The 22,211-nt window shown below is 39.5% G+C and overlaps 1 protein-coding gene across 1 annotated transcript in view; it reads left to right on the forward strand.

The window, feature by feature from the left end:
- Window positions 1-621: 621 nt before the first annotated feature.
- Window positions 622-22,211, forward strand: part of PLEKHA2 (pleckstrin homology domain containing A2) — a 70,007-nt gene continuing 48,417 nt past the window's right edge. The window contains exons 1-5 of the mRNA XM_063448413.1: window positions 622-915; window positions 3,057-3,217; window positions 5,017-5,073; window positions 14,747-14,795; window positions 18,561-18,658. Of these exons, the coding sequence (XP_063304483.1) occupies window positions 3,080-3,217; window positions 5,017-5,073; window positions 14,747-14,795; window positions 18,561-18,658 (342 nt within the window). The 5' untranslated portion in view covers window positions 622-915; window positions 3,057-3,079. The remainder of the gene's footprint in view (window positions 916-3,056; window positions 3,218-5,016; window positions 5,074-14,746; window positions 14,796-18,560; window positions 18,659-22,211) is intronic.

The following is a 22,211-nucleotide window of genomic DNA, read 5'->3' on the forward strand; positions in this document are numbered from 1 at the left end:
CTGTCTGGTAAACAGCAAGAGAGGGCAGACTTAGAGCTGCAATGTAAACATTGTAGTTTCTCTGGAACTGCAATGTTTTACATTGCAGCACTAAGTGCAAAAGGGACACAGCACCCAGACCACTTCAATTAGCTGAAGTGGTCTTGGTGCCTACAGTGTCCCTTTAACCTGATCCAAATAACAACCATACCAAACAAAATCACAGGGGGTGTAATGCCACTTGGTTCTTACAATAGCAGATATTGCCATTTAGATGGTCATGTGTTAAGGCAGCCTGGCAGGCTCATATGATGCAAATAAAAAATAAGCACCTTTAAAAAATGCCCAACACTGTATTTAGCTATTAGCTGGTACAAAAATCCTACATGTGACAGTTCCACCTTATACAACATCTATACAAGAAAGTGCACATGGTCTATTAGTACTACTTTGGTCTGATGCAGTTGCACCTGACTCTTGCAGTGAACTGCACATTTTCTAATCATGGTTCACAGACTGCTTCTAACTTCCGACAGCACTTTAAAAATGAATCTGCCCACATATGCTGTGTATGTGAGGGGTGTGTTTAAGGCGTGCCCGCTCTGCAGATTGTGAGAGGAAAGCACACACAATAGGAAACTGACTAACAAACACAAGCACAAGGCAGAAGGAGAGAGGATTCTCTAGCTGGAGTCTTAGAATCTAGAAAGAGATTATCTCAGAACAGACCGAATCATCCACTCTAGAAACAGTTCGAGCTAGATTCGTGTTGCATTGTTAGTAATTTTGCAAGTTCGAGTTAAAAAATCTGAAACGGTATTCCACAGTAAATCACCAGAAATAATTCTTGCCTACTTAGACCATAGTGAACTAATGTGACACCGCTATTAAGAACTGGACATGTCTAAATGGAGAATTTCCAAGAAAGTTATTAAGGTAGGATTTAAAAAAAAAAACAAAAAAAAACGTAATTTACATTTTATCAACACAGTTTAAGTGGGATGATGTGAAATGATCAATAGAGGACAGGTTATCATGAATGGCACAGACAGTGCTGGGCATGTATCTAATTTATGGTGATCTCATGATGCAGTTTATCAGGGCAAAGTCAGACTGGGGTGAATTTTTATCAAATTTAAAGTATTTTGACTGCAAATTATGTAGACCGATTGAGACAGTGTTTTGCTTTTTCTAATGTGAGGTGCTGTCAAAATGCAAATTATCGGGACAGGCTCAGAGAGTGCTGGGTTTATATCAGGTGTGGAAAGATCTGACTGCAGTTTGCCAGGACAGCCTCAAACAGTGCTGGGTTTATGTCAGATGTAAAGGGATCCTCCTGATGCAGATTTTCAGAACATATTTATGCAATGCTGGATGAAGTGTAATACATCTTTTTAATATGTTTTGACTGCAGATGATCAGAACAGTGTCAGACAACACTTGGTGTGTACCTAATGTAGAATGGTGTAATGATAATAAATATAATAATGATGATGATTGATGAATATTACTAAAACTATGTAAACAACCTATAATATAGCCCAGTGGATAGGTCTCAAACAGAGGTAATCAAACCAGCAGAAGTTTTAATGTTGCTATTGATTCTCGTTAGATTAGAGGAGTAATCTAATTACTAATTGTAAAGGTTGTAGTGGACATCCTCTTTATGATGTTGGGTAACGTCACCAACTTTATTAATTACAGAATTTTCACATTGGATAACCGCCTTGGGATGGTAATGATGGGCAGGAAGCCCCTGGGGTAAGGAAGCGTAGGCCTCTCAAACTATCACCAGTGCTGAAGTTTGGACAGGCTAATAGATCACTGTTTTTTTTTTTTTTTTTTACACTGCTGGAAAATGGAATTAGAGTGACAATGTCCAAATATTATTATAGTGAGCTGTAGTGGTTATGTTGTATAGAGTGTCCATATAATGGGACATATGCAGAAAGGTTTATGATTTCCTGATTACAAACAATTAGAGCACATTTACTTCCATTTATACTGTTAATGAAATAACTCAGTACCTAGTTTAGTGTGAGTTCACCAAATCATATTTGCTGAAATATGTATGGACCGGAATAGATATACATAACATGGTAAGGGTATACAATAGATATAGTACAATGCAATAGCTTTCAAACATCTCCTCAAGAACCACAAGTTGGATAAAATATAAGCCCTTAATTTAGCAGGTATGGATATTAGTGATTGACAGGAATATGTATCTATTGTGATCTGTTGGTGGGTCCGGAGAACAATGCACTAATTGATGATGAAGGAACCCATTTTTACAAGATCTGATACAATACCAAATACCAGGCCATATTTTGCAAAGGTAAAACTAGAGAAATTCTAAATAAGTGATCACCCTATCAATCAGTTCATGATTAACAATTTCCTGTGTAATTACTTACTTGTGTCTTCATAACTAGGGAATTTCATGCGCTCATATAAAATGTGCACTGTGTTAGCTTGACATGCGCACAGTCGTTCCTTAAGCATAGTATTATAACACCCCCCAACCTTACCCAGTCATTTTTTGGGGGTACATGTTTGTCCACAGCTTTTAATTTTCATATGAAGAATATATCAAAGAAAGTCATTGTCAAACAGTTCCTTAGCACCACATTCCCTCTTACATCACACACCAATGACAATGACTGCTAAACATAAATACTGTGATGACAATGTGACAATATAACACATAACACTACCAACAGTGCAAACCACTTCCTAATGACCTAACCTGTAGGGGTATACCAAGATACCCCTACACCCCCAAACTCTGAGCCCCCAATTTGCTTATTAATCCCCTGTTGCTGTGACCAAACGGGAGCAACATCAACTAAACGTAAAGGGAGGGTGGGTGGGACAAAAACAGATTTGTAAAGATGAATTAGAATGAACTGTCACAAAAAATGGCTGTCCTATATATAATAGCCCTCCCTGACTTTGCGCATAACCTTTTAATTTATACCCTAATTTAATGCCATCCTCCTGGCTCTGTCAAGGCCCTATTACCCTAAACGGTGCTGTGGCTACATGACCATTGGAATCCTTTGTTTTTAATGTAGGTTGGTGCGTGGATGCAGTAGGAATGCCTTATGTGGATCGGCAGAACCGGACCTGTGGTTTTCTGGACATTGAGGATGGAGAGAATGGGCGATTCCTACGGAGATATTTTATTCTGGATACAAAGGCAAATTACCTTTTGTGGTACATGGATAATCCCCAGGTAGGCAATGCTGTACTGCAGAATAGGCACTTTTTACAGAACTAAGGTGGCATTTTAATTATTATGGGATAATCATTTTTTATTTTAGAAATTATTTTGATATTTTAAGAACACTCCATGCTAAACGTGGCCATAATTTAATGCATCAAATTATGCAAAGATATTGTCAAAAAGCATCCACAACACTTCAGAGAGAAATGTATCCCCCAAATAATTGTTGTAATCTTTTAAACACAACTTTTGTGTCCTGTAAGCTTTTTTTTTTTGTAGGAGGGTCCCCTGTGGCAGGTTAGAAATGAATGTTTGTGCCTGTTTTCTGTTTTGTATAGGATATTACTATAGGAGTTATTTTTCCATTCGGTTGCTGATCTGTCTATTTGTTTACTTCAAGACAAAATGTTTCAGATTGTCTTTAAATGTGATGGCTCCCATTTGCAATCCAGTCTATTGTTGTATTGTGCAACTTCCTACGAATACATATATGACTGCGCAACTTTTCTATTGTAATGAAAGTGAATTCTGCCCTTAAGGGGGAACTGACACGTCTCTGGCACCATTGAATAAATCGTTGCAAATCACCGATCACTTTGAGTTAAAGGACCACTATAGGCTCCGAGTCGTCTGGGTGCCAGGTCCATCTAGGATTAACCCTTTCTGCTGTAAACATAGCAGTTTCAGAGAAACTGCAATGTTTACTTTAGGGTAAATCCAGCCTCTAGTGGCTGTCTCATTGACAGCCGCTAGAGGTGCTTCCGCGCTTCTCACTGTGATTTTCACAGTGAAAATACGCCAGCGTCCATAGGAAAGCATTGAGATTGCTTTCCTATGGACTGACTGCGCGCGTGGCCCATTTGCAGTGGATGTCCTCATTTAATGTTATTGTTGATAGCCACAAATACATATTTGTTAAATATAGGGATGAATAAACATGATATTAAAAATCCTGGGAAGTCCTATTACCCTGTCAGACGATCAGAGTGATTTCCAATCCCCCCCAACTAAAGAATAAAAAAAGCAAAGACAATCATTTTGGATTCCCAGTGACAATTCGATTTCTCTTTGGATCAGCAAGCTCTTTATTCTGTCTATAATATTTGTTATGCTTCATTGTTGGGAGATAGTTGCCATTGTACTAACTCCATGGTTCTTTTTATGCTGCATGCAATATTACCTGTTTCCTGTTTGAATGTTCACTGAACATTGTCCTGAAAAGCTTATAAATCATGTATGTAATCTTTAATATTTATATGTGAAGCAATTTCATTGTAGAGGAGTTATCATTTAGTTGACTTAGCTATCAACCATTTTTTTTTTCACAATATGCTTAATTTGTTTTATGTTAACTGAGTCACAAAAACTCACATATCCAAAGCATGAGTGTCTTGCTGAATTTGGGAAAGCACACAGGGGATTTCTGTCTTCAAAGATGACGCACCTCCCTCAGATGATTGTGGGAAAGGTTGTCAGGATGACAGGTCCTGGGTAGGCTAATTATGTTTAAAAAAATATTAGTTATGGTTGCATTCCAGATGTTGTGGACTACATCTCCCTTAAAGCTTTCCAAGCATTATGGCTGTAAGAGCATTATGGGGGATGTAGTTCACATTTGGAGTGCTGAACGTTGCCTATGCCTACTCTAGACTGTTATGCATATGCAGATACACTCATCGTGTCGGAGATACATGAGAATAATATTTTTTATATATTTTTATGTAAATTAAAGTATTCATTATAACATGTTTTATTAGTTTTTACTTTTGAAGGTGTGATGTTTCTCACCTATGTTCTCACATTTTTAGAACCTGCCCAGTGGAACAGGAGCAGTTGGATCTCTGAAACTGACGTATATTTCAAAGGTGAGGAAAGGACTAGATCACTGCCGTGTGTATATGTGATACAGGTTGTCATCTAATTTCTAGAGTGAAAAGGTAGCATTCCAATATGGGTGCAATTTGTGGACATTTGTCGACCTGTGCTGGGTAAGTGTGATGCCGCCAGTCGCCATTTTGCCTGAGCCACGTGGAGTTGGATCGCCGGGGACAGTGTGGTCGGGTGCTCCAGATGTCCAGTGTGGACCGGGATAACCCCCGCCGGTCCATAGGGGGGGGGGATATGCAGGGGGTTCGCTGAGGAGTCTGTCCCAGGCTTCGCCTTAATAGAGAGCGGCCGCCTCTCCTCGGCTCGACCGTGGGTAGGCCCCATCTGCTTGCTCGGGTTCCCGGGCATCGTAAAGCGTGAGTCGGGTGTCTGTAGATGCCCCCGGGTTTGCCTGGTTGTGTGCCTGCCTTCTCGCTGGCGTTTCTATTGATTTCTGGGGTAAATACCCCGTTTTTCGTCGCTTGTGAGCCGGAGCTGTGTCTCGGCGCGTCTATCCAGCTTGGCGGCTAGGCTCCGCCCCCTAGTTTGTACTCTTATGTTGACACAATACCAGTAGAAAATGTATCTTTACTGGGGGCATAAGACACAAATTGCTAGATAGAAAAAATAAATCTACTGGAGATCAGTATACTGTGCATACATTGTCTGTAGCACTTGTGTAGGGTACCTTAGTTATAGGAAGAGATATACACAGGCTCCACGGCTGCTTAGAACATGATGAATGAAAAACCGGCTTTAAATGAAGAAGTCGACCTCCATCCACTTCAATGGTAAAAGCAAATGAATCGCGTCTGACGATTTGCAAAAGGTACGAAACTTGTTAGAGGATAGATCCAGTACTCCCCCTGTCTGCCCAAGCCATGCCACGTACATGAGTAAAGGTATGATTAATTTGCTTACAGTTCAAGTGGATTGAGGTGTTCTTCTTAGTTTAAAGTCGTTTTTTGTTCATTCATTAGGTCATAAGACACAATATTGACACAATAGCTGCTAATATGATAGAAGTACCGACATTTTAGCATAGACTCAGTAAGGTGTCAGAGAGATACTATTCTATGGATACAGCAGAAAAAAAAACCTGCTAGAATTCTATTTCCTATACCTGTCTGTCTCCCTAATTGAATAGTTACTCTATTTCAACATTTACTTAAATTAATAAACACAGCAAATTGCAGAAGGAAGAGTTTTATTTCTAGTAATAACAATACAGATGCAAGAGTTAGCATTTCCAAACTGGGACACTCCATGCACATTATGCAGCACTGACCCAGGAAGAACCTCTAGTGGCTGTCTGAGTGACTGCCACTGGAGGTGTAATGTAAAAACTGCCATATCTCTGAAAATGCAGTGATTACATGAAAAATCCTGCAGGGACAGTATATAGACACCAAAACAGCTACATTAAGTACATTTTAAATGACTCTGGAATGCTTCAATACAATAGACCAGAGGGTCCCAAACTGTGTGACGGGCACACAGGGGAGCCGCAAGATGTTTTCCTGGTGCTATGATCAGAGATCTCCCTCTCAGGCCCGCTAGCAGTGTAATGCTGGCAGCCGGCAGGGGAGGGAGGCAGAGAGAACCCGGGGAGCTTTAACCTGCAGCTCCGCCGCATTCTCCTCTCGCGAGCTCGGAGCATTGCCCCGGTTACCACGGCAACTCTCCAAATCTCGCGAGAGTGAACTCTAGTAGCTCCTGAGGTTGCTAGAGTTCACTCTCGCCACTGGGACCACCAGGGCTTCCCCACCGGACCACCAGGGATTTCAGGAAATGTCCCCCCTCCCAGTCAAAGGTAAGCAGGTACGGGTATATGAAAATTATTATTTTTAATTAAAAAAAATAAATTATATATTCATGAATTTGCCCTCCCAACCCCACAGAACCCACACCACACAATAACTCCCCCCATACGCACACACACTGCCCCCCCACACACAAACTGTACCCCTCACACACACTGCGCCACCCACATTGTACCCCTCACACAACCTGCCCCCCACACACACTGTATCCCTCATACAACCTGCCCCCTACACACACACTGTACCCCTCACGCACAAGCTTACCCACATACACACACACTGCACCCCTCACAAACACGCACACTGCACCCCTCACACACACTACTGCCCCTATCCTCTTCTACAGCCCCTATCCCGGCAGATCCCAGGTAAGTTGTCAAACTGTTCTTAAACAGTTTTACTACTTACTCTGGGAGGGCACTACTGGAACCATAACCACTACAGAGTGCTGTAGTGGTTATTGTGCCTGGATTGTTTCTTTAAATAATTTACCAGTGCCCCTCCCAAGATTAGGTTCTGCGCTTAAACGGCAAGCATTTCTGCCTCCCATACACACACGCTGTATATGCCGTTGCACTGTACATATACACAACCTAGAAATTGTTTTGACTTGGGCGCCTTTTAGTTTAGGAATTACTGCAAAAGACTAAAGGGATATTCTAAATAATAGATTAAAATATGAGTTATTTGATGAGGCACTCTTACAAAGAGCTATATTGTTTTTACTACTGACTTATATAGCACCATCTTCTGCAGCATTTTACAGTGTAGATATTTAAAAGCAAGTAATTCACTGACAAAATAAACAATGACAGACAAAAAAAGTGTCTTAGAATCTAGAAAGTGTCTTAGAAAGATAGAGTAAAAATCGAGAGGGTGAGATGACATGTGGCATATACACAGCATATCATAGACAGATATGACTGATATATATACACTGTATCATTAATCTGTCACTACTGAACATTGATTTAACAACCATACATTGTTCCTCTTTTTTTGCTTTTCTTTCTTTTCTGAGACGCCACTTCCTGTCTCTGTCTAAATATATCAATGGTCAAAAATGCATTTTTTTCTTTTGTATCCTAGCCACAATGTTACTTTTCCCCAAATTTTTTTTAAAAAAAGAAGAGATTTTGCAACACATAACAGAGTTGATAGGCTAGAGTTATACTGTGTCCACATCACAGATAGTCCTCCTTACATTAAAATTTGCCGTTCTATTTGGGCTCTTCTATATACAAACAGAATCAAGGCTCCTATCTCAGTGTGCAATGCTGTGTACAATAAGGTACAGTTAATAAGGTGCATTATGCTATAGTTGTTCTCGTGGCTATAGTGTCCCTTTATTAAAGACTATGCTACATAGTATATTTGCATAGATTTTACATTTTGCATAGAAGTCACATACTAATGCATTTTAAAAAAAGAAATCATTGCTTTTTTAAATTTAGTACTAGTAATGTTTTATTTATTATTTTAGTGTTTATGAATGAAACAGCAAATTATTAAAAGGACGCTCTAAACACCAAATTTATTGCAACTTAAAGGGATTCTATAGTGCCAGGAAAACAAAGCAGTTTTCCTGGCACTATAGGGTTAATAGGTCCCCCCACTCCCTTGGGGCCCCCCTCCCGTGAAGCTGAAGGGGTTAAAACCCCTTCAGCCATTTACCTGAATTCCGCACTGATGTCCCCCGATGCTGTCAGGCTCCGCCCACGCTCCTCCCCCGCCGACATCAGCCGGCGGGGGAGACCTAATGCGCGCATTAGACCTCCCCAGAGGAAAGCATTGTTCAATGCTTTCCTATGGGGAAAATCTGATGCTGGAAGGCCGTGAGGACATCCAGCATCAGATAACGGACCAAAAGTCTGTTTGGATCCTGGAAGCACCCCCAGTGGCTGTCTGTTAGACAGCCACAGAGGGCAGACTTAGAGCTGCAATGTAAACATTGCAGTTTCTCTGGAACTGCAATGTTTAACATTGCAGCACTAAGTGCAAATGGGTCACAGCACCCAAACCACTTCAATGAGCTGAAGTGGTCTGGGTGCCTACAGTGTCCCTTTAATGTTTTGGTGTTTGGTCTGTTCCTGCAGCTGTTAATTGTCTCCCCATAAAGAAGTGTTATAATGCTTCTCTATGAGCAGAATCCTATTTATGTACTTAGTTTATACTTTCTTAATGCATTGTGAAGATAAAAATGATAATTTCTATCCTGGAGTGTCTCTTTAATTTTGTGAAATAAATATTCACTTTAAGCACCTTAAGAACTTTGATTTTAATTTGATGGGACACAAATTCCTGTGACTGCTCACTTTAATTATAGACTAGTGACTTTGCAACCTGCATAATACAAGTGCCCTCCCCAATTAAGTGTATGGATTGCTTTTCATGATACTTAGAAAAATAAAATTCAACAATTTTGCATTAATGTTTCATTAATGTATTTTTTTTTAATTATTTCACTGTTTACTGAAATATTGAGCAGACAAATGTTTTAGTGATTACATTCTATATTTTATCTTGCAATACTTTAAATTGGTTCTTAAATATTAAAATATAAGGACAAAATTCCATTGTATGACATACAGTAAGTGTGTGTTTTCTATTTATTTTACATGAATTCTGCTCACTCCTCCCTATACTTCTGCCTATATTTTACAAAGTTTCACTAATTTAATTGGCATGCCTAATCCACCAGGTATCTGGTCATGAATATCTTTATTATATTTTTCATTCTTTTTATTTTGGGCGTGATGTAGTACTGGTGCCTAGGGGTATCTGGGATGTAACACTGGCCCTGCTAGTCAGACAGCTTTAAAATAATTTTCCCACCCCAATAAATCTGGGAGATTTTCAATACTGCTTTATTATAAACAAATGTGATTGAGCTCCAGGTATCTTTTACTCTTTATTGCTATAAAACAACCTATATATTTAAGAAACTAGAGAAACAATTCTTCATCGTGATTTTACTGCTAAATCATGGCCAATTAGTTTAATTGCACGTATAAAAATAATGTTAGCTAACCATAAATGCAGCTAATATATCTTAAATTAGTAAATAAAAAATTAACAACTTTATATAACAGAGAATTTCTATGTGGTGTTTCATTCATATCTTTGATCAAAGGGACAGGGTGGGCGATGGGGGCCCAGACCTTGATCTATGTAAGGGGCCTTAAAACGTATGATGGCAGCTCTTCTAATATATATACACTGATCAGCCACAACATTAAAACCACTGACAGAATAAATGAATAACATTGGTTATGATGTTACACTTGCACCTGTCAAAGGGTGGCATATATTAGGCATCAAGTGAACAGTCAGTTCTTGAATTTCATGTGTTGGAAGCAGGAAAAATAGTAACTTTGACAAGGGCCAAATAGTGATGGATAAACAGATGGATCAGAGCATCTCCAAAATGGCAAGTCTTGTGGGGTGTTCCCATTATGCAGTGCTTAGTATCTATCAAAAGTGGTGCAAGGAAGGACAACTGGTGAATCGGTGCTAGGGTCATGGGCGCCAATGCTCAAATTGCTGAAAAACGTGGTGGTGGCCCTGATAGAGAACACAAAATGATGTGCATGGGGCTGTGTAGCCGCATACCTGTCAGAGTCCCATGATGACCCTTGTCCACTGCCGAAAGCACCTTCAATGGGGACTTGAGCATCATAACTGGACCATGGAGCATTGAAAGAAGGTTGTCTGGTCTGATGGATCATGCTTTCTTTTAGATGAAGTGGATGTCTGGGTGGGTGTGTGTCATTTACCTGGGGAAGAGGTGGCAGCATGATGCACATATTAAAAGGCAAGCTGAAGCAAGAAGGCAGGCTGGAGGAGGCAGTGTTATGCACTGGGAAGTTTTCTGCTGGAAAGCCTTGGGTCCTGGCATTCATGTGGATGTTATTTTGAGACGTACCACCTATCTAGAGATTGATGCAGACCTCGTATACCCCTTCATGGCAACGGTGTTCCCTGACAGAAATGGCCTCTTTCAGCAGGATAATGCACAATGCCACAGTGCATAAATTGTTCAGGAATTGTTTGAGGAACATGACAAAGTGGTTTTTGGTGTTGCCTTGGCCTCCAAATTCCCCAGTTCTCAATCTAATTGAGCATATGTTGGATGTGCTGGAACAGCAAAGCTGATCCATAAAGCCCCCACCTTGCAACTTGCAGAACTTAAACAATCTGCTGCTAATGTCTTGGTGCCAGATACTACAGGACACGTTCAGAGGTCTTGTGGAGTCAATGCATCGATGCATCAGAGCTTTTTTGGCAGCACAAACGATACCTACACAATTAATGTTGTGGCTGATCATACATACACACCCCCTCATACATTTTAAAATTCAAGACCTACACTAATTGCCAGCCCTCCAAAGTTACTTGCTGTGAGACCCTGGAAGGACCATCGCACACTCAGCAGGAATACATTTCTATTTGACGTGATGAGTGGAAATTTTGAGCCCTTTATATACATATATATGAATTATATATTGTAATTTAGTTATATTTAAAAAGATATATAAAAAAAATGTTAGTTTAAAAATGTATCTGGCTAATAACATTTGGCACAAGCCCATATATTCTAGAAATAATTGGTAACCACTGCCGTCTTTTTACAATTCATTTTTTAACTGAATTCATTTTCTCACTTAAAAAATGGGGATTTACCATTCTGTTAACCATCCTCAGGTAATTCCTAATTAAGCTAATGTGGCTAGTAGTACTGCTACTCAATATCGCACTATTGGAAATTCATTACAGAAGGAGAATTGGAATATTAGAGGGGATTTTTCTTGGTAAATTTGCTATGCCAGTAAACTGCTCTGGGGAATACCATAAAATTACTGGATGCATCACACGACCAGACTGCTCTGTATTGATACAGGCAAATCATCTAACATTTAGAGAATAAGCAGAAGTATGAATGAGGAAGTGAGAGTATACAAGCAGAGAATCTGTATTGGGAAATGTATGTGTTACATGTCAGCACATGCCTTCCATCATACTTATAATGATAATGATATGTGCATCATTTAGATATTTTCATTGTGGAATGTATTTACTGTGAGAGAAACTGACTAGTATAGAACTTTGCCCCATAATTCCTTTTTATTCATAGCCCCATTGTTCTAGCATACATAGAAATACAGGCAAAGGTGAATGTTTATGATTCCATAATACATGCCAGTTAAATGCATGGTTATGGGATTGTGTGGTTAGCGGGTGATTTTCTGCTTCAAAACTTGGACAATGTACCATCACTAATGTAAGCAGGGGCTTTGCAGGGATTAGATGATTCTAGGGAGGAATGTTTAGCAAGCCATCTATAAGCTACAGCTGGACTGAAAGAGGGGTTTTCAGTAACTGACAGTGTTCTCAAGGTATATAACTGCAGGGGAAAAACTGCATACTAACATGTAAAAATTAATAAGCTACCTTCCTCTTTAAAACCTAAACTTACCTACCAATGTCTAGAACCAAGTAAACAAATACAAAGAAAGCATTGATATGAGTATATTATGATTATCACATGACTCTAACTTAACATGTCATTCTAACATAACCTTAATTCTAGCCTTATTCCTAAACCTTACCTTGCTTGTAACCCTTCCTTGCAATCCCTACCTCTAAACCGAACCTTAACCTCTTTAGCATTAACCCTATTCCTAGACTAGGACATATGGCTGTTGGAAAGATTGTTGTTACAGCCAATCACAGGGTTCACATTTCTCTAGATGTCAAAAAAGCTGTTTGGTATATACAAGGCAGAGATGTGCAGGGGCTGCCCTAGCCCTACAGTAAAGACAGCTTCTCAGATCAAATGGATCCCAGAGGCAGCACCTTGTAGAATATTGCTGGACATCCTCTTGCCTGTGTCAGAATAGAATCCCTAAAATCCAGTATCTGGTATTGCACTGCGCCCCAATTTTAACACATAAAATCCCATTATCTCTCTCATATTACAGCTCTATGAATTCTCCTCCGACACATGGTCATCGAGCCACTGTGGTATATGGTCCTCTAGTGAAGACTAGACAATGTATTTTAATTTAAAATCAAGATAAATGGAGATAATGTGTCCACACTTATCACAATGTTCCGTTGCACACTTATACCCAATCAATAATGTGATATGCGAGATAAATGATCTATATATAGTTTTCAATTTCCTTGCATAGTCTTATACTGTATAACAGACTCACATAAAGCCAGTTTGATGGAAATGAAGTTTACATGAATGGTAGTTAGCAAGAACTACAACCATACGTGTGTACCTAATTGTGGCTCCGTTTTTATTTGCTATATCTATATAGATCAGTGCAGATACACTTTGAAATCGTATTTAAGTCATTTACTAAAACATATTTATATTAAATATAAATGTTCTGATTTCAAATTCTATAAATTTTAGCCTTTTCTTAAAAAAGGAATGTGGACCCAAGACTCAGATTGTCCGTGGTTAATGTTAGGGTTTACTAGAAAGTGACAGACTGTCTTTGATGAACTTCACTGAGAGTTTAAGGCTCTAAACATTCTATAATGGTTTCATGAGAGATAGATAACATTTATTATTTTATATCACTGTTTTTAAAGAGCCAAACATCAGCTTTTTATTATTATTAACAGTCATTAATAACTTCATCTATTGATGATACAAATAACACTGTATCACCCTCGCATGAGCTGTGTTTGTGAACATTTAATCGTTTCCCTTAAATTGTGGTACAAGCGTTAAAGGACCACTCTAGGCACCCAGACCACTTCAGCTTAATGAAGTGGTCTGGGTGCCAGGTCCTTCTAGGGTTAACCCATTTTTTCATAAACATAGCAGTTTCAGAGAAACTGCTATGTTTGTGAATGGGTTAAGCCTTCCCCCTAATCCTCTAGTGGCTGTCTCACTGACAGCCGCTAGAGGCGCTTGCGTGATTCTCACTGTGAAAATCACAGTGAGAGCACGCAAGCGTCCATAGGAAAGCATTATGAATGCTTTCCTATGTGACCGGCTGAATGCGCGCGCAGCTCTTGCCGCGCGTGCGCATTCAGCCGACGGGGAGGAGAAGAGGAGGATCGGAGGAGGAGAGCTCCCCGCCCAGCGCTGGAAAAAGGTAAGTTTTAAACACTTTCCCCTTTCCAGAGCCGGGCGGGAGGGGGTCCCTGAGGGTGGGGGCACCCTCAGGGCACTCTAGTGCCAGGAAAACGAGTATGTTTTCCTGGCACTAGAGTGGTCCTTTAACCATGAGTAAGTAAAACTTCCTGCCTCATATTCTGCTGTTACTTTGTGGGCGGTGGCACAGAATTCAATCTGTTTAAATTAATACATGAAGCATGTTTCTGTCATTTCATAAGCACATAGGAGCTCTACTCACCTCCAGGAAAGATACATTAGTACAGTATGTTTGCTCTTTGGTGGAACAACCAGAAGTGGCACCTTCATTACTGTGGTCACTTCTACTGACGCACCTGTAAGTGGGTTTCTGAACCCAAACACCGTGGTCACTGTAAAAACTGTATACTTAGAAAGAAAATGGACTCAAAGGACTCAAACCAAGGACTCAAAATATAAAAAAAAAAGTCCTTTGCAGATTTAAATCGGAGTGACAAAATAGACAGACTATGAGTTTTACAGAATTTTTCAGATCAGGTATTTCTCCCAAATCTTGCCAATTACATTTCAATTCAATACAAAACAGTATTGGTGGATAATCCTAATATTACACAGATAGCCTTTTAAAAGCTTCTCTCCTTTGAGAAAGGTGATTTTAATAGAGACAAAGAAAATGCCTATTTGAACGGAATTGTGGCTAATTTAAAAACAAACATTTCTTTCTGTCAGGTTGGTAGCGCTACTGTGAAGCAGAAACCAAAGGTACCTTTTTGTTTTGGTGAGTATGCCCTTATACAACACATTCTAAAGATATTATTACTGTTTTTATAATCGGTCCTCTTCATGTAAATCCTTCCTATAAATTCATATTACAAGCTATAACATTTTCCTACAAAGCTCCCATCAACCATATGAGATCTCTCTGTAATGTCCATCTCAATAACCCCATTATACTATTTCATAAAGCCTCTAACTCCTCTTATTATTCCATATAGCCTCTCCCTGTAACTCCTCCTATTACTCCATATAACCTCTCTCTATAACTCCTCCTATTACTCCATATAACCTCTTCCTATAACCCCTCCTATTGCTCCATATAACCTCTCCCTATAACTCCTCCTATTACTCCATATAACCTCTCTCTGTAACCCCTTCTATTACTCCATATAACCTCTCCCTATAACCCCTCCCTATTACTCCATATAACCTCTCCCTATAACCCCTCCTATTACTCCATATAACCTCTCCCTATAACCCCTCCTATTACTCCATATAACCTCTCCCTGTAACCCCTCCTATTACTCCATATAACCTCTCACTATAACCCCTCCTATTACTCCATATAACCTCTCCCTATAACTCCTCCTATTACTCCATATAACCTCTCCTAATAACTCCTCCTATTACTCTATATAACCTCTCCCTATAACCCCTCCTATTACTCCATATAACCTCTCACTACAACCCCTCCTATTACTCCATATAACCTCTCCCTATAACTCCTCCTATTACTCCATATAACCTCTCCCTATAACCCCTCCTATTACTCCATATAACCTCTCACTATAACCCCTCCTATTACTCCATATAACCTCTCCCTATAACTCCTCCTATTACTCCATATAACCTCTCCCTGTAACTCCTCCTATTACTCCATATAACCTCTCCCTATAACCCCTCCTATTACTCCATATAACCTCTCACTATAACCCCTCCTATTACTCTATATAACCTCTCCCTATAACTCCTCCTATTACTCCATATAACCTCTCACTATAACCCCTCCTATTACTCCATATAACCTCTCCCTATAACTCCTCCTATTACTCCATATAACCTCTCCCTATAACTCCTCCTATTACTCCATATAACCTCTCACTATAACCCCTCCTATTACTCCATATAACCTCTCCCTATAACTCCTCCTATCACTCCATATAACCTCTCCTAATAACTCCTCCTATTACTCTATATAACCTCTCCCTATAACCCCTCCTATTACTCCATATAACCTCTCACTATAACCCCTCCTATTACTCCATATAACCTCTCTATAACCCCTCCTATTACTCCATATAACCTCTCCCTATAACTCCTCCTATTACTCCATATAACCTCTCCTAATAACTCCTCCTATTACTCTATATAACCTCTCCCTATAACCCCTCCTATTACTCCATATAACCTCTCACTATAACCCCTCCTATTACTCCATATAACCTCTCCCTATAACTCCTCCTATTACTCCATATAACCTCTCCTAATAACTCCTCCTATTACTCTATATAACCTCTCCCTATAACTCCTCCTATTACTCCATATAACCTCTCCTAATAACTCCTCCTATTACTCCATATAACCTCTCCTAATAACTCCTCCTATTACTCTATATAACCTCTCTATAACTCCTCCTATTACTCCATATAACCTCTCACTATAACCACTCATATTACTCCATATAACCTCTCCCTATAACCCCTCCTATTACTCCATATAACCTCTCCCTATAACTACTCCTATTACTCCATATAACCTCTCCCTATAACCCTTCCTATTACTCCATATAACCTCTCCCTATAACCCCTCCTATTACTCCATATAACCTCTCCCTATAACCCCTCCTATTACTCCATATAACCTCTCCCTATAACCCCTCCTATTACTCCATATAACCTCTCTCTATAACTCCTCCTATTATTCCATATAACCTCTCCCTATAACTCCTCCTATTACTCCATATAACCTCTCCCTATAATCCCTCCTATTACTCCATATAACCTCTCCCTATAACTCCTCCTATTACTCCATATAACCTCTCCCTATAACTCCTCCTATTACTCCATATAACCTCTCTCTATAACTCCTCCTATTACTCCATATAACCTCTCTCTATAACTCCTCCTATTACTCCATATAACCTCTCTCTATAACTCCTCCTATTACTCCATATAGCCTCTCCCTATAACCCCTCCTATTACTCTATATAACCTCTCCCTATAACCCCTCCTATTACTCCATATAACCTCTCCCTATAACCCCTCCTATTACTCCATATAGCCTCTCTCTATAACTCCTCCTATTATTCCATATAACCTCTCCCTATAACTCCTCCTATTACTCAATATAACCTCTCCCTATAACTCCTCCTATTACTCCATATAACCTCTCCTAATAACTCCTCCTATTACTCTATATAACCTCTCCCTATAACCCCTCCTATTACTCCATATAACCTCTCACTATAACCCCTCCTATTACTCCATATAACCTCTCCCTATAACTCCTCCTATTACTCCATATAACCTCTCCTAATAACTCCTCCTATTACTCCATATAACCTCTCACTATAACCCCTCCTATTACTCCATATAACCTCTCACTATAACCCCTCCTATTACTCCATATAACCTCTCCCTATAACTCCTCCTATTACTCCATATAACCTCTCCCTGTAACTCCTCCTATTACTCCTATAACCTCTCCCTATAACCCCTCCTATTACTCCATATAACCTCTCCCTGTAACTCCTCCTATTACTCCATATAACCTCTCCCTGTAACTCCTCCTATTACTCCATATAACCTCTCTCTATAACTCCTCCTATTATTCCATATAACCTCTCTCTATAATTCCTCCTATTACACTGTATAGCCTCTTTAGTAGATATACCCCAATTAGTATGTGCATGCATTTTTCATGCATGTATTCGTTGAAGGTATATCTTAAAAAAGCTTGCAAAAGTTAAAGTTCTTATGAACTGCAAGCAACCTCCGTTTTCCCTGTAAGAGACTTTCAGTCTCCTTATAGGGAAATAAACAATGACAACAGGTATGGAGAGGCAGACTCACTCAAATAGAGTGCACCCGCCACTTCCATTTACTCAGAGTAACTAACTGAAGTAGGAAGGAAACCTACCCGGCGGTTTGATTGACTGCGAGGTGTAGTCCATTATTTATCTCTTAGAAATCTGCACTTTTATAAAGTACCTTTTTAAAAAAAAAAAAAAAAAAAAAAAAGCTTTTAAACATTTTTTTTAAAACAACTTATGTATGAAGTGCCTTTATGGCATTTTGCAGTTATACTGATTTTGAAGTATTTTTATAAGGTAATACAGTAACGGGAAATATATATATAAAAACCTGAAAATTATAACAAAGTGACAGAAGTTTGTAACAGTAGCTATCTATTCGTTCTTCGTTATTCTTGTAGTTATCGTATATAAAGTACCTTTTTAATAGGATACTCCTCACAAATAAAGGACTTCAGCAGACGGAAGTGTGTTATAGGTGTGGAGTGGTCCTTTAATACTCCCTGTAGCCTTTATAAAACAAGTTGAAATGTTTATTGTATTTATATGTATTTTGGACCATACCAGTTTACAGGAACAGCTCCGATATTGCTTAAATGCTGTATGGATTGTATATATAATGTTATTAACATTTTATTGATTCCGCATCATTGTAAAAATGAGCATTAATGAATGATTGCTAGAGGGAGTGAACCATCAAAGTGTGTTTATTAAACCTTCTGATGTTCCCATCAGTTATCAATGCACTATCGCAGAGACATTTCCTTCAAGCCAGCGACCAAAAGGATCTTCAGGAATGGGTGGATGCCTTAAACTCAGCAAGTAAAATTACTGTAAGTGCTATTTTTATCACACTACTCTCTGCGTTCCCGTGATGTATCTGATTGTCATGTGGGATATCCATCAATTCCACTGCTTAATTCTTCAATTTTCGAGTTAAATCACTCTTATTTCTGTTAATGCAGACCTAGGCACACCTCCCCTGGCAGTGACTGACACGGCCTGCATGAAAACAAAATGGTTTCATTTTCAATCAGATGTAACTTACTTTAAAAGTTTTTATCTCCTGCTCTGTAAATTGGTGAACTTTAATTACATACAGAAGGCTCCTGCAGGGTCTAGCAAGCTATTAACAGAGCAGGAGATAAGAAATTCTAAATTAAACATAATTTGCAATAAAGTAAGTGTAAACATTAGATGACTTTTTGTCAGGATCGGGACAGGGATCCAACACGCAGAGTACAAACAGTAGCCAGATACGTATACCGGACCTTAGAATGGCCGGACTAACGTAAGTAGTACAGTATAGAATGGTCAAAGACAAGCCGAGGTCGAGGGTAACAGAAGACAGGTAAGCGAGAGACAAGCCGAATCAAGGGAAACAGAGATAAGCAGAGTAAGGTAAACAAGCCGGGTCAAAACCAAAAGGGATAATAGAAAACACAAGCACTGAGTGACTAGAACAAGCTAGAACCACGACAGGGCAATGAGCTAATGAAAGAAGCTCTGTTAAATACCCTGTTCAGAGCAGTAACCACGCCTCCGAGGCGTCCTGATTGGTCCTGCAGCAATTGACTGACAGGTCGTACCGGGGGAGTGTCCTGATGACTACTTCCTGCCTAGATGCTGTAAAAGGCAGTCACTCCCTCGCGGCCGGCCTAGCATGACCGGATAGACCGCGGGGAAGGAAGCCATCAGACCGTCTGGATGGAGGAACAGCTAAGTCTCTACCTCTTTCGGAGGTAGAGACCACAGGTACCCTGACACTTTTTACAGGAATTGTTTATGGAAGGCTATGTAAGTCACATGCAGGGGGTGTGACTACGGCTGCATAAACAAATTGACCTACCTCCTAAATGGCAGAGAATTGAACAGTGAAACTGTAAGGGCATGATCTATACACCAAAACTGCTTCATTAAGCTAAAGTTGTTTTGGTGACTATAGTGTCCCTTTAAAGATTTAAAGAATATTGTAGGCTTTTGCACAATATTTATTTTTGTGAAAAAAGGTGCAAGTTTGAGTGAAGCATTTTAATCTAAAGAACGAACAGAGTGATATCACATGATTTCAAAATAAGAATGAACCAAAAAAAAAAAAGTTAAATCTTTTTGTAACACAAAGGTTTCTTCATGTAGTAATTATGTTGCCTAGGGTTACTGGGTTCCATACCCTGCTTAGGGTTTTTCATGGAACGCAGTGGCTACCTTGAGAATACATAGCTTACAATGTTCCATTATAAAGGCCAGTTTTGTCCAGCCTGAACAAATGTAATAAACAGTGATCTCAGGAGTAACCAACCCATAGCACTTTCAGCCAGACAAAATCATATTAACTAGAATGCACATGAGCAGGAACCTGCCTACTGGCAGAATGCTGGAGGGGTGTGCCAACCAGCAGGTGCATGTGGCTGAGAAATGGACAGCGAGGGGGCTGCTTTGATTTTTCTGCACAGATTTCCCAGCTCCCTCTCACACTCTGTACTGCTGGAGCTGGGACATGACATAGCGTTGCTACAGATCAGAAGAGAGCTGGTAAATCAGTCAAAAGACTGATCCCAGCAGCAGATCACTGGACACCAAGGATGACTTTCCACGCTAGCTGTCCTTCTCAAGGTAAAAAGAGTGAAGCAGTGTGGACCTCACTATGAAACCCACACGCCTTCCCAAAATTAATAAATAAAAAATAAGTCAGCTATTGTATATAAATGTGTCTGTGAGTAAATTAGTGTGTGTCGAGTCTGTCTGTGTATGAATGTGTGTTTGTGTATATGAGTCTGTGTGTGTATATATGAGCCTGTTAGGGTTATTTTTTTAAAGTGAGAATTGAAACTGATTTCAAAGTAAATTTCAAATTTAAGGCCAAATTGGCCAAACTGTAAGAATTCTCTCAGTCAGCTATTGTTTTATTTCTGCTACTCTGGCTTTAAATCTAAAATCTTTGAATTCTCACTCTAGTAACCATGTGTGTGTCTGTTAATTCTGTGTTTGTATATGAATGTGTGTTTGTGTATGACTCTATGTCCGTATAGGTGTCCATGTGCTTTTGCATGTTGTTTGAATATTTTTTTTGTGCAACTTTTTATGTATGTACATCAATTGATGTGTATATGAATTGATGTGTATATGAATGTGAGTATATGTAGGAATATCTATGTATATGAATGTACATAGAGATTTCTTAGGGCAATTTATAGAAATCGATATTTAATAATGGGTATTTCTGTGCAGCATACTCTCTCACAGAATGTCCTTCTTTCCAGCTCTTGGACAATTGGCAATGCTTTTTAGCTGGGCTCTCAGCTTAGTGCCTTGATACAATAAGAAAGGTATGCATGAAAGCATTTGCGTGGGTTAACATGTCTATGTAAATATTATGTGCTTAATGTCTCTGCACTGAATATTAAGTAAAGTGACAGGTGAGTGTTACAGACTTTGCTTGATAAGACGGTGGAGGTAAGGGTGTGTGCAGGGCAATTTCCCAACCTGGGCACATGGCCCAGTCCCATAATCCACAGAGAGAGAATACAGAAAGGATCCAGAACTGGAGGAAACACTTGATCTATCTCAAGCTCCCTTAGTTACACGTTAATTCGCCAGTGCAGTAACACTGTATTTCTTTTCATGTAGAAGAACCCAGGGCAGTGTTACAAAACCTAAATCTACTCCATGTGAGGCACAGGATAATCTAGCTATCACTCTGTAACCAAAAGGGTTACACAGCAGCCCTTTCTACTGAAGCTTTTTGTACAATGGGTTCAAAGTGTTTGTTTAGACTCTGTCCAGGAATTGAAGAAACGCAGAGAATAATATAGTAATACAATGACTCCATTCATGTACTGATCATGAAATGAACCACAATACTTAGATGAAACATACAGCTTGATCCAATAAATCAGTCTGGATATGGCTAAATACAGGGCCAAGGTTGCTGAACAATCAACGTAGATGAAAGACAAAGCTATAACGTGTGTTGTAATCGATACAAGGTCAGAGAGGTGACTTGGCTGTACTGGTTGGTCAATGGGGGTGTTTGTGTGTCACATGACCCCTGTTAACAACTGTGGGATTGGCTAATCACTGACAGCATGTCTGCGGGTAAGAGGCAATGAGACTAAAAAATTGTACTTCATATGCCATCCCTAGGTGGCAGCACTGTGGAATGGCCAACCATGTGACCAATACTTGTAATACTAAGATGGCAAAAATGCCTAAATCACACTAGTGGATTACTGTGAAGGTGCTGTTAGTGGATGGGGTTACCAGTCAATGAGTGTTTGTGTGAGTCAATCATAAAGACTTGCTTTCTTTGTTTAGATCATTATTGCTCATCTGTGTTAGTACGTGTTCATGCTTCACTTAGCATGACTTCTCTACATTAACAGCCAT

This window comes from Pelobates fuscus, chromosome 3 (assembly GCF_036172605.1).
Source record: "Pelobates fuscus isolate aPelFus1 chromosome 3, aPelFus1.pri, whole genome shotgun sequence".
NCBI classification, from domain to species: domain Eukaryota; kingdom Metazoa; phylum Chordata; class Amphibia; order Anura; family Pelobatidae; genus Pelobates; species Pelobates fuscus.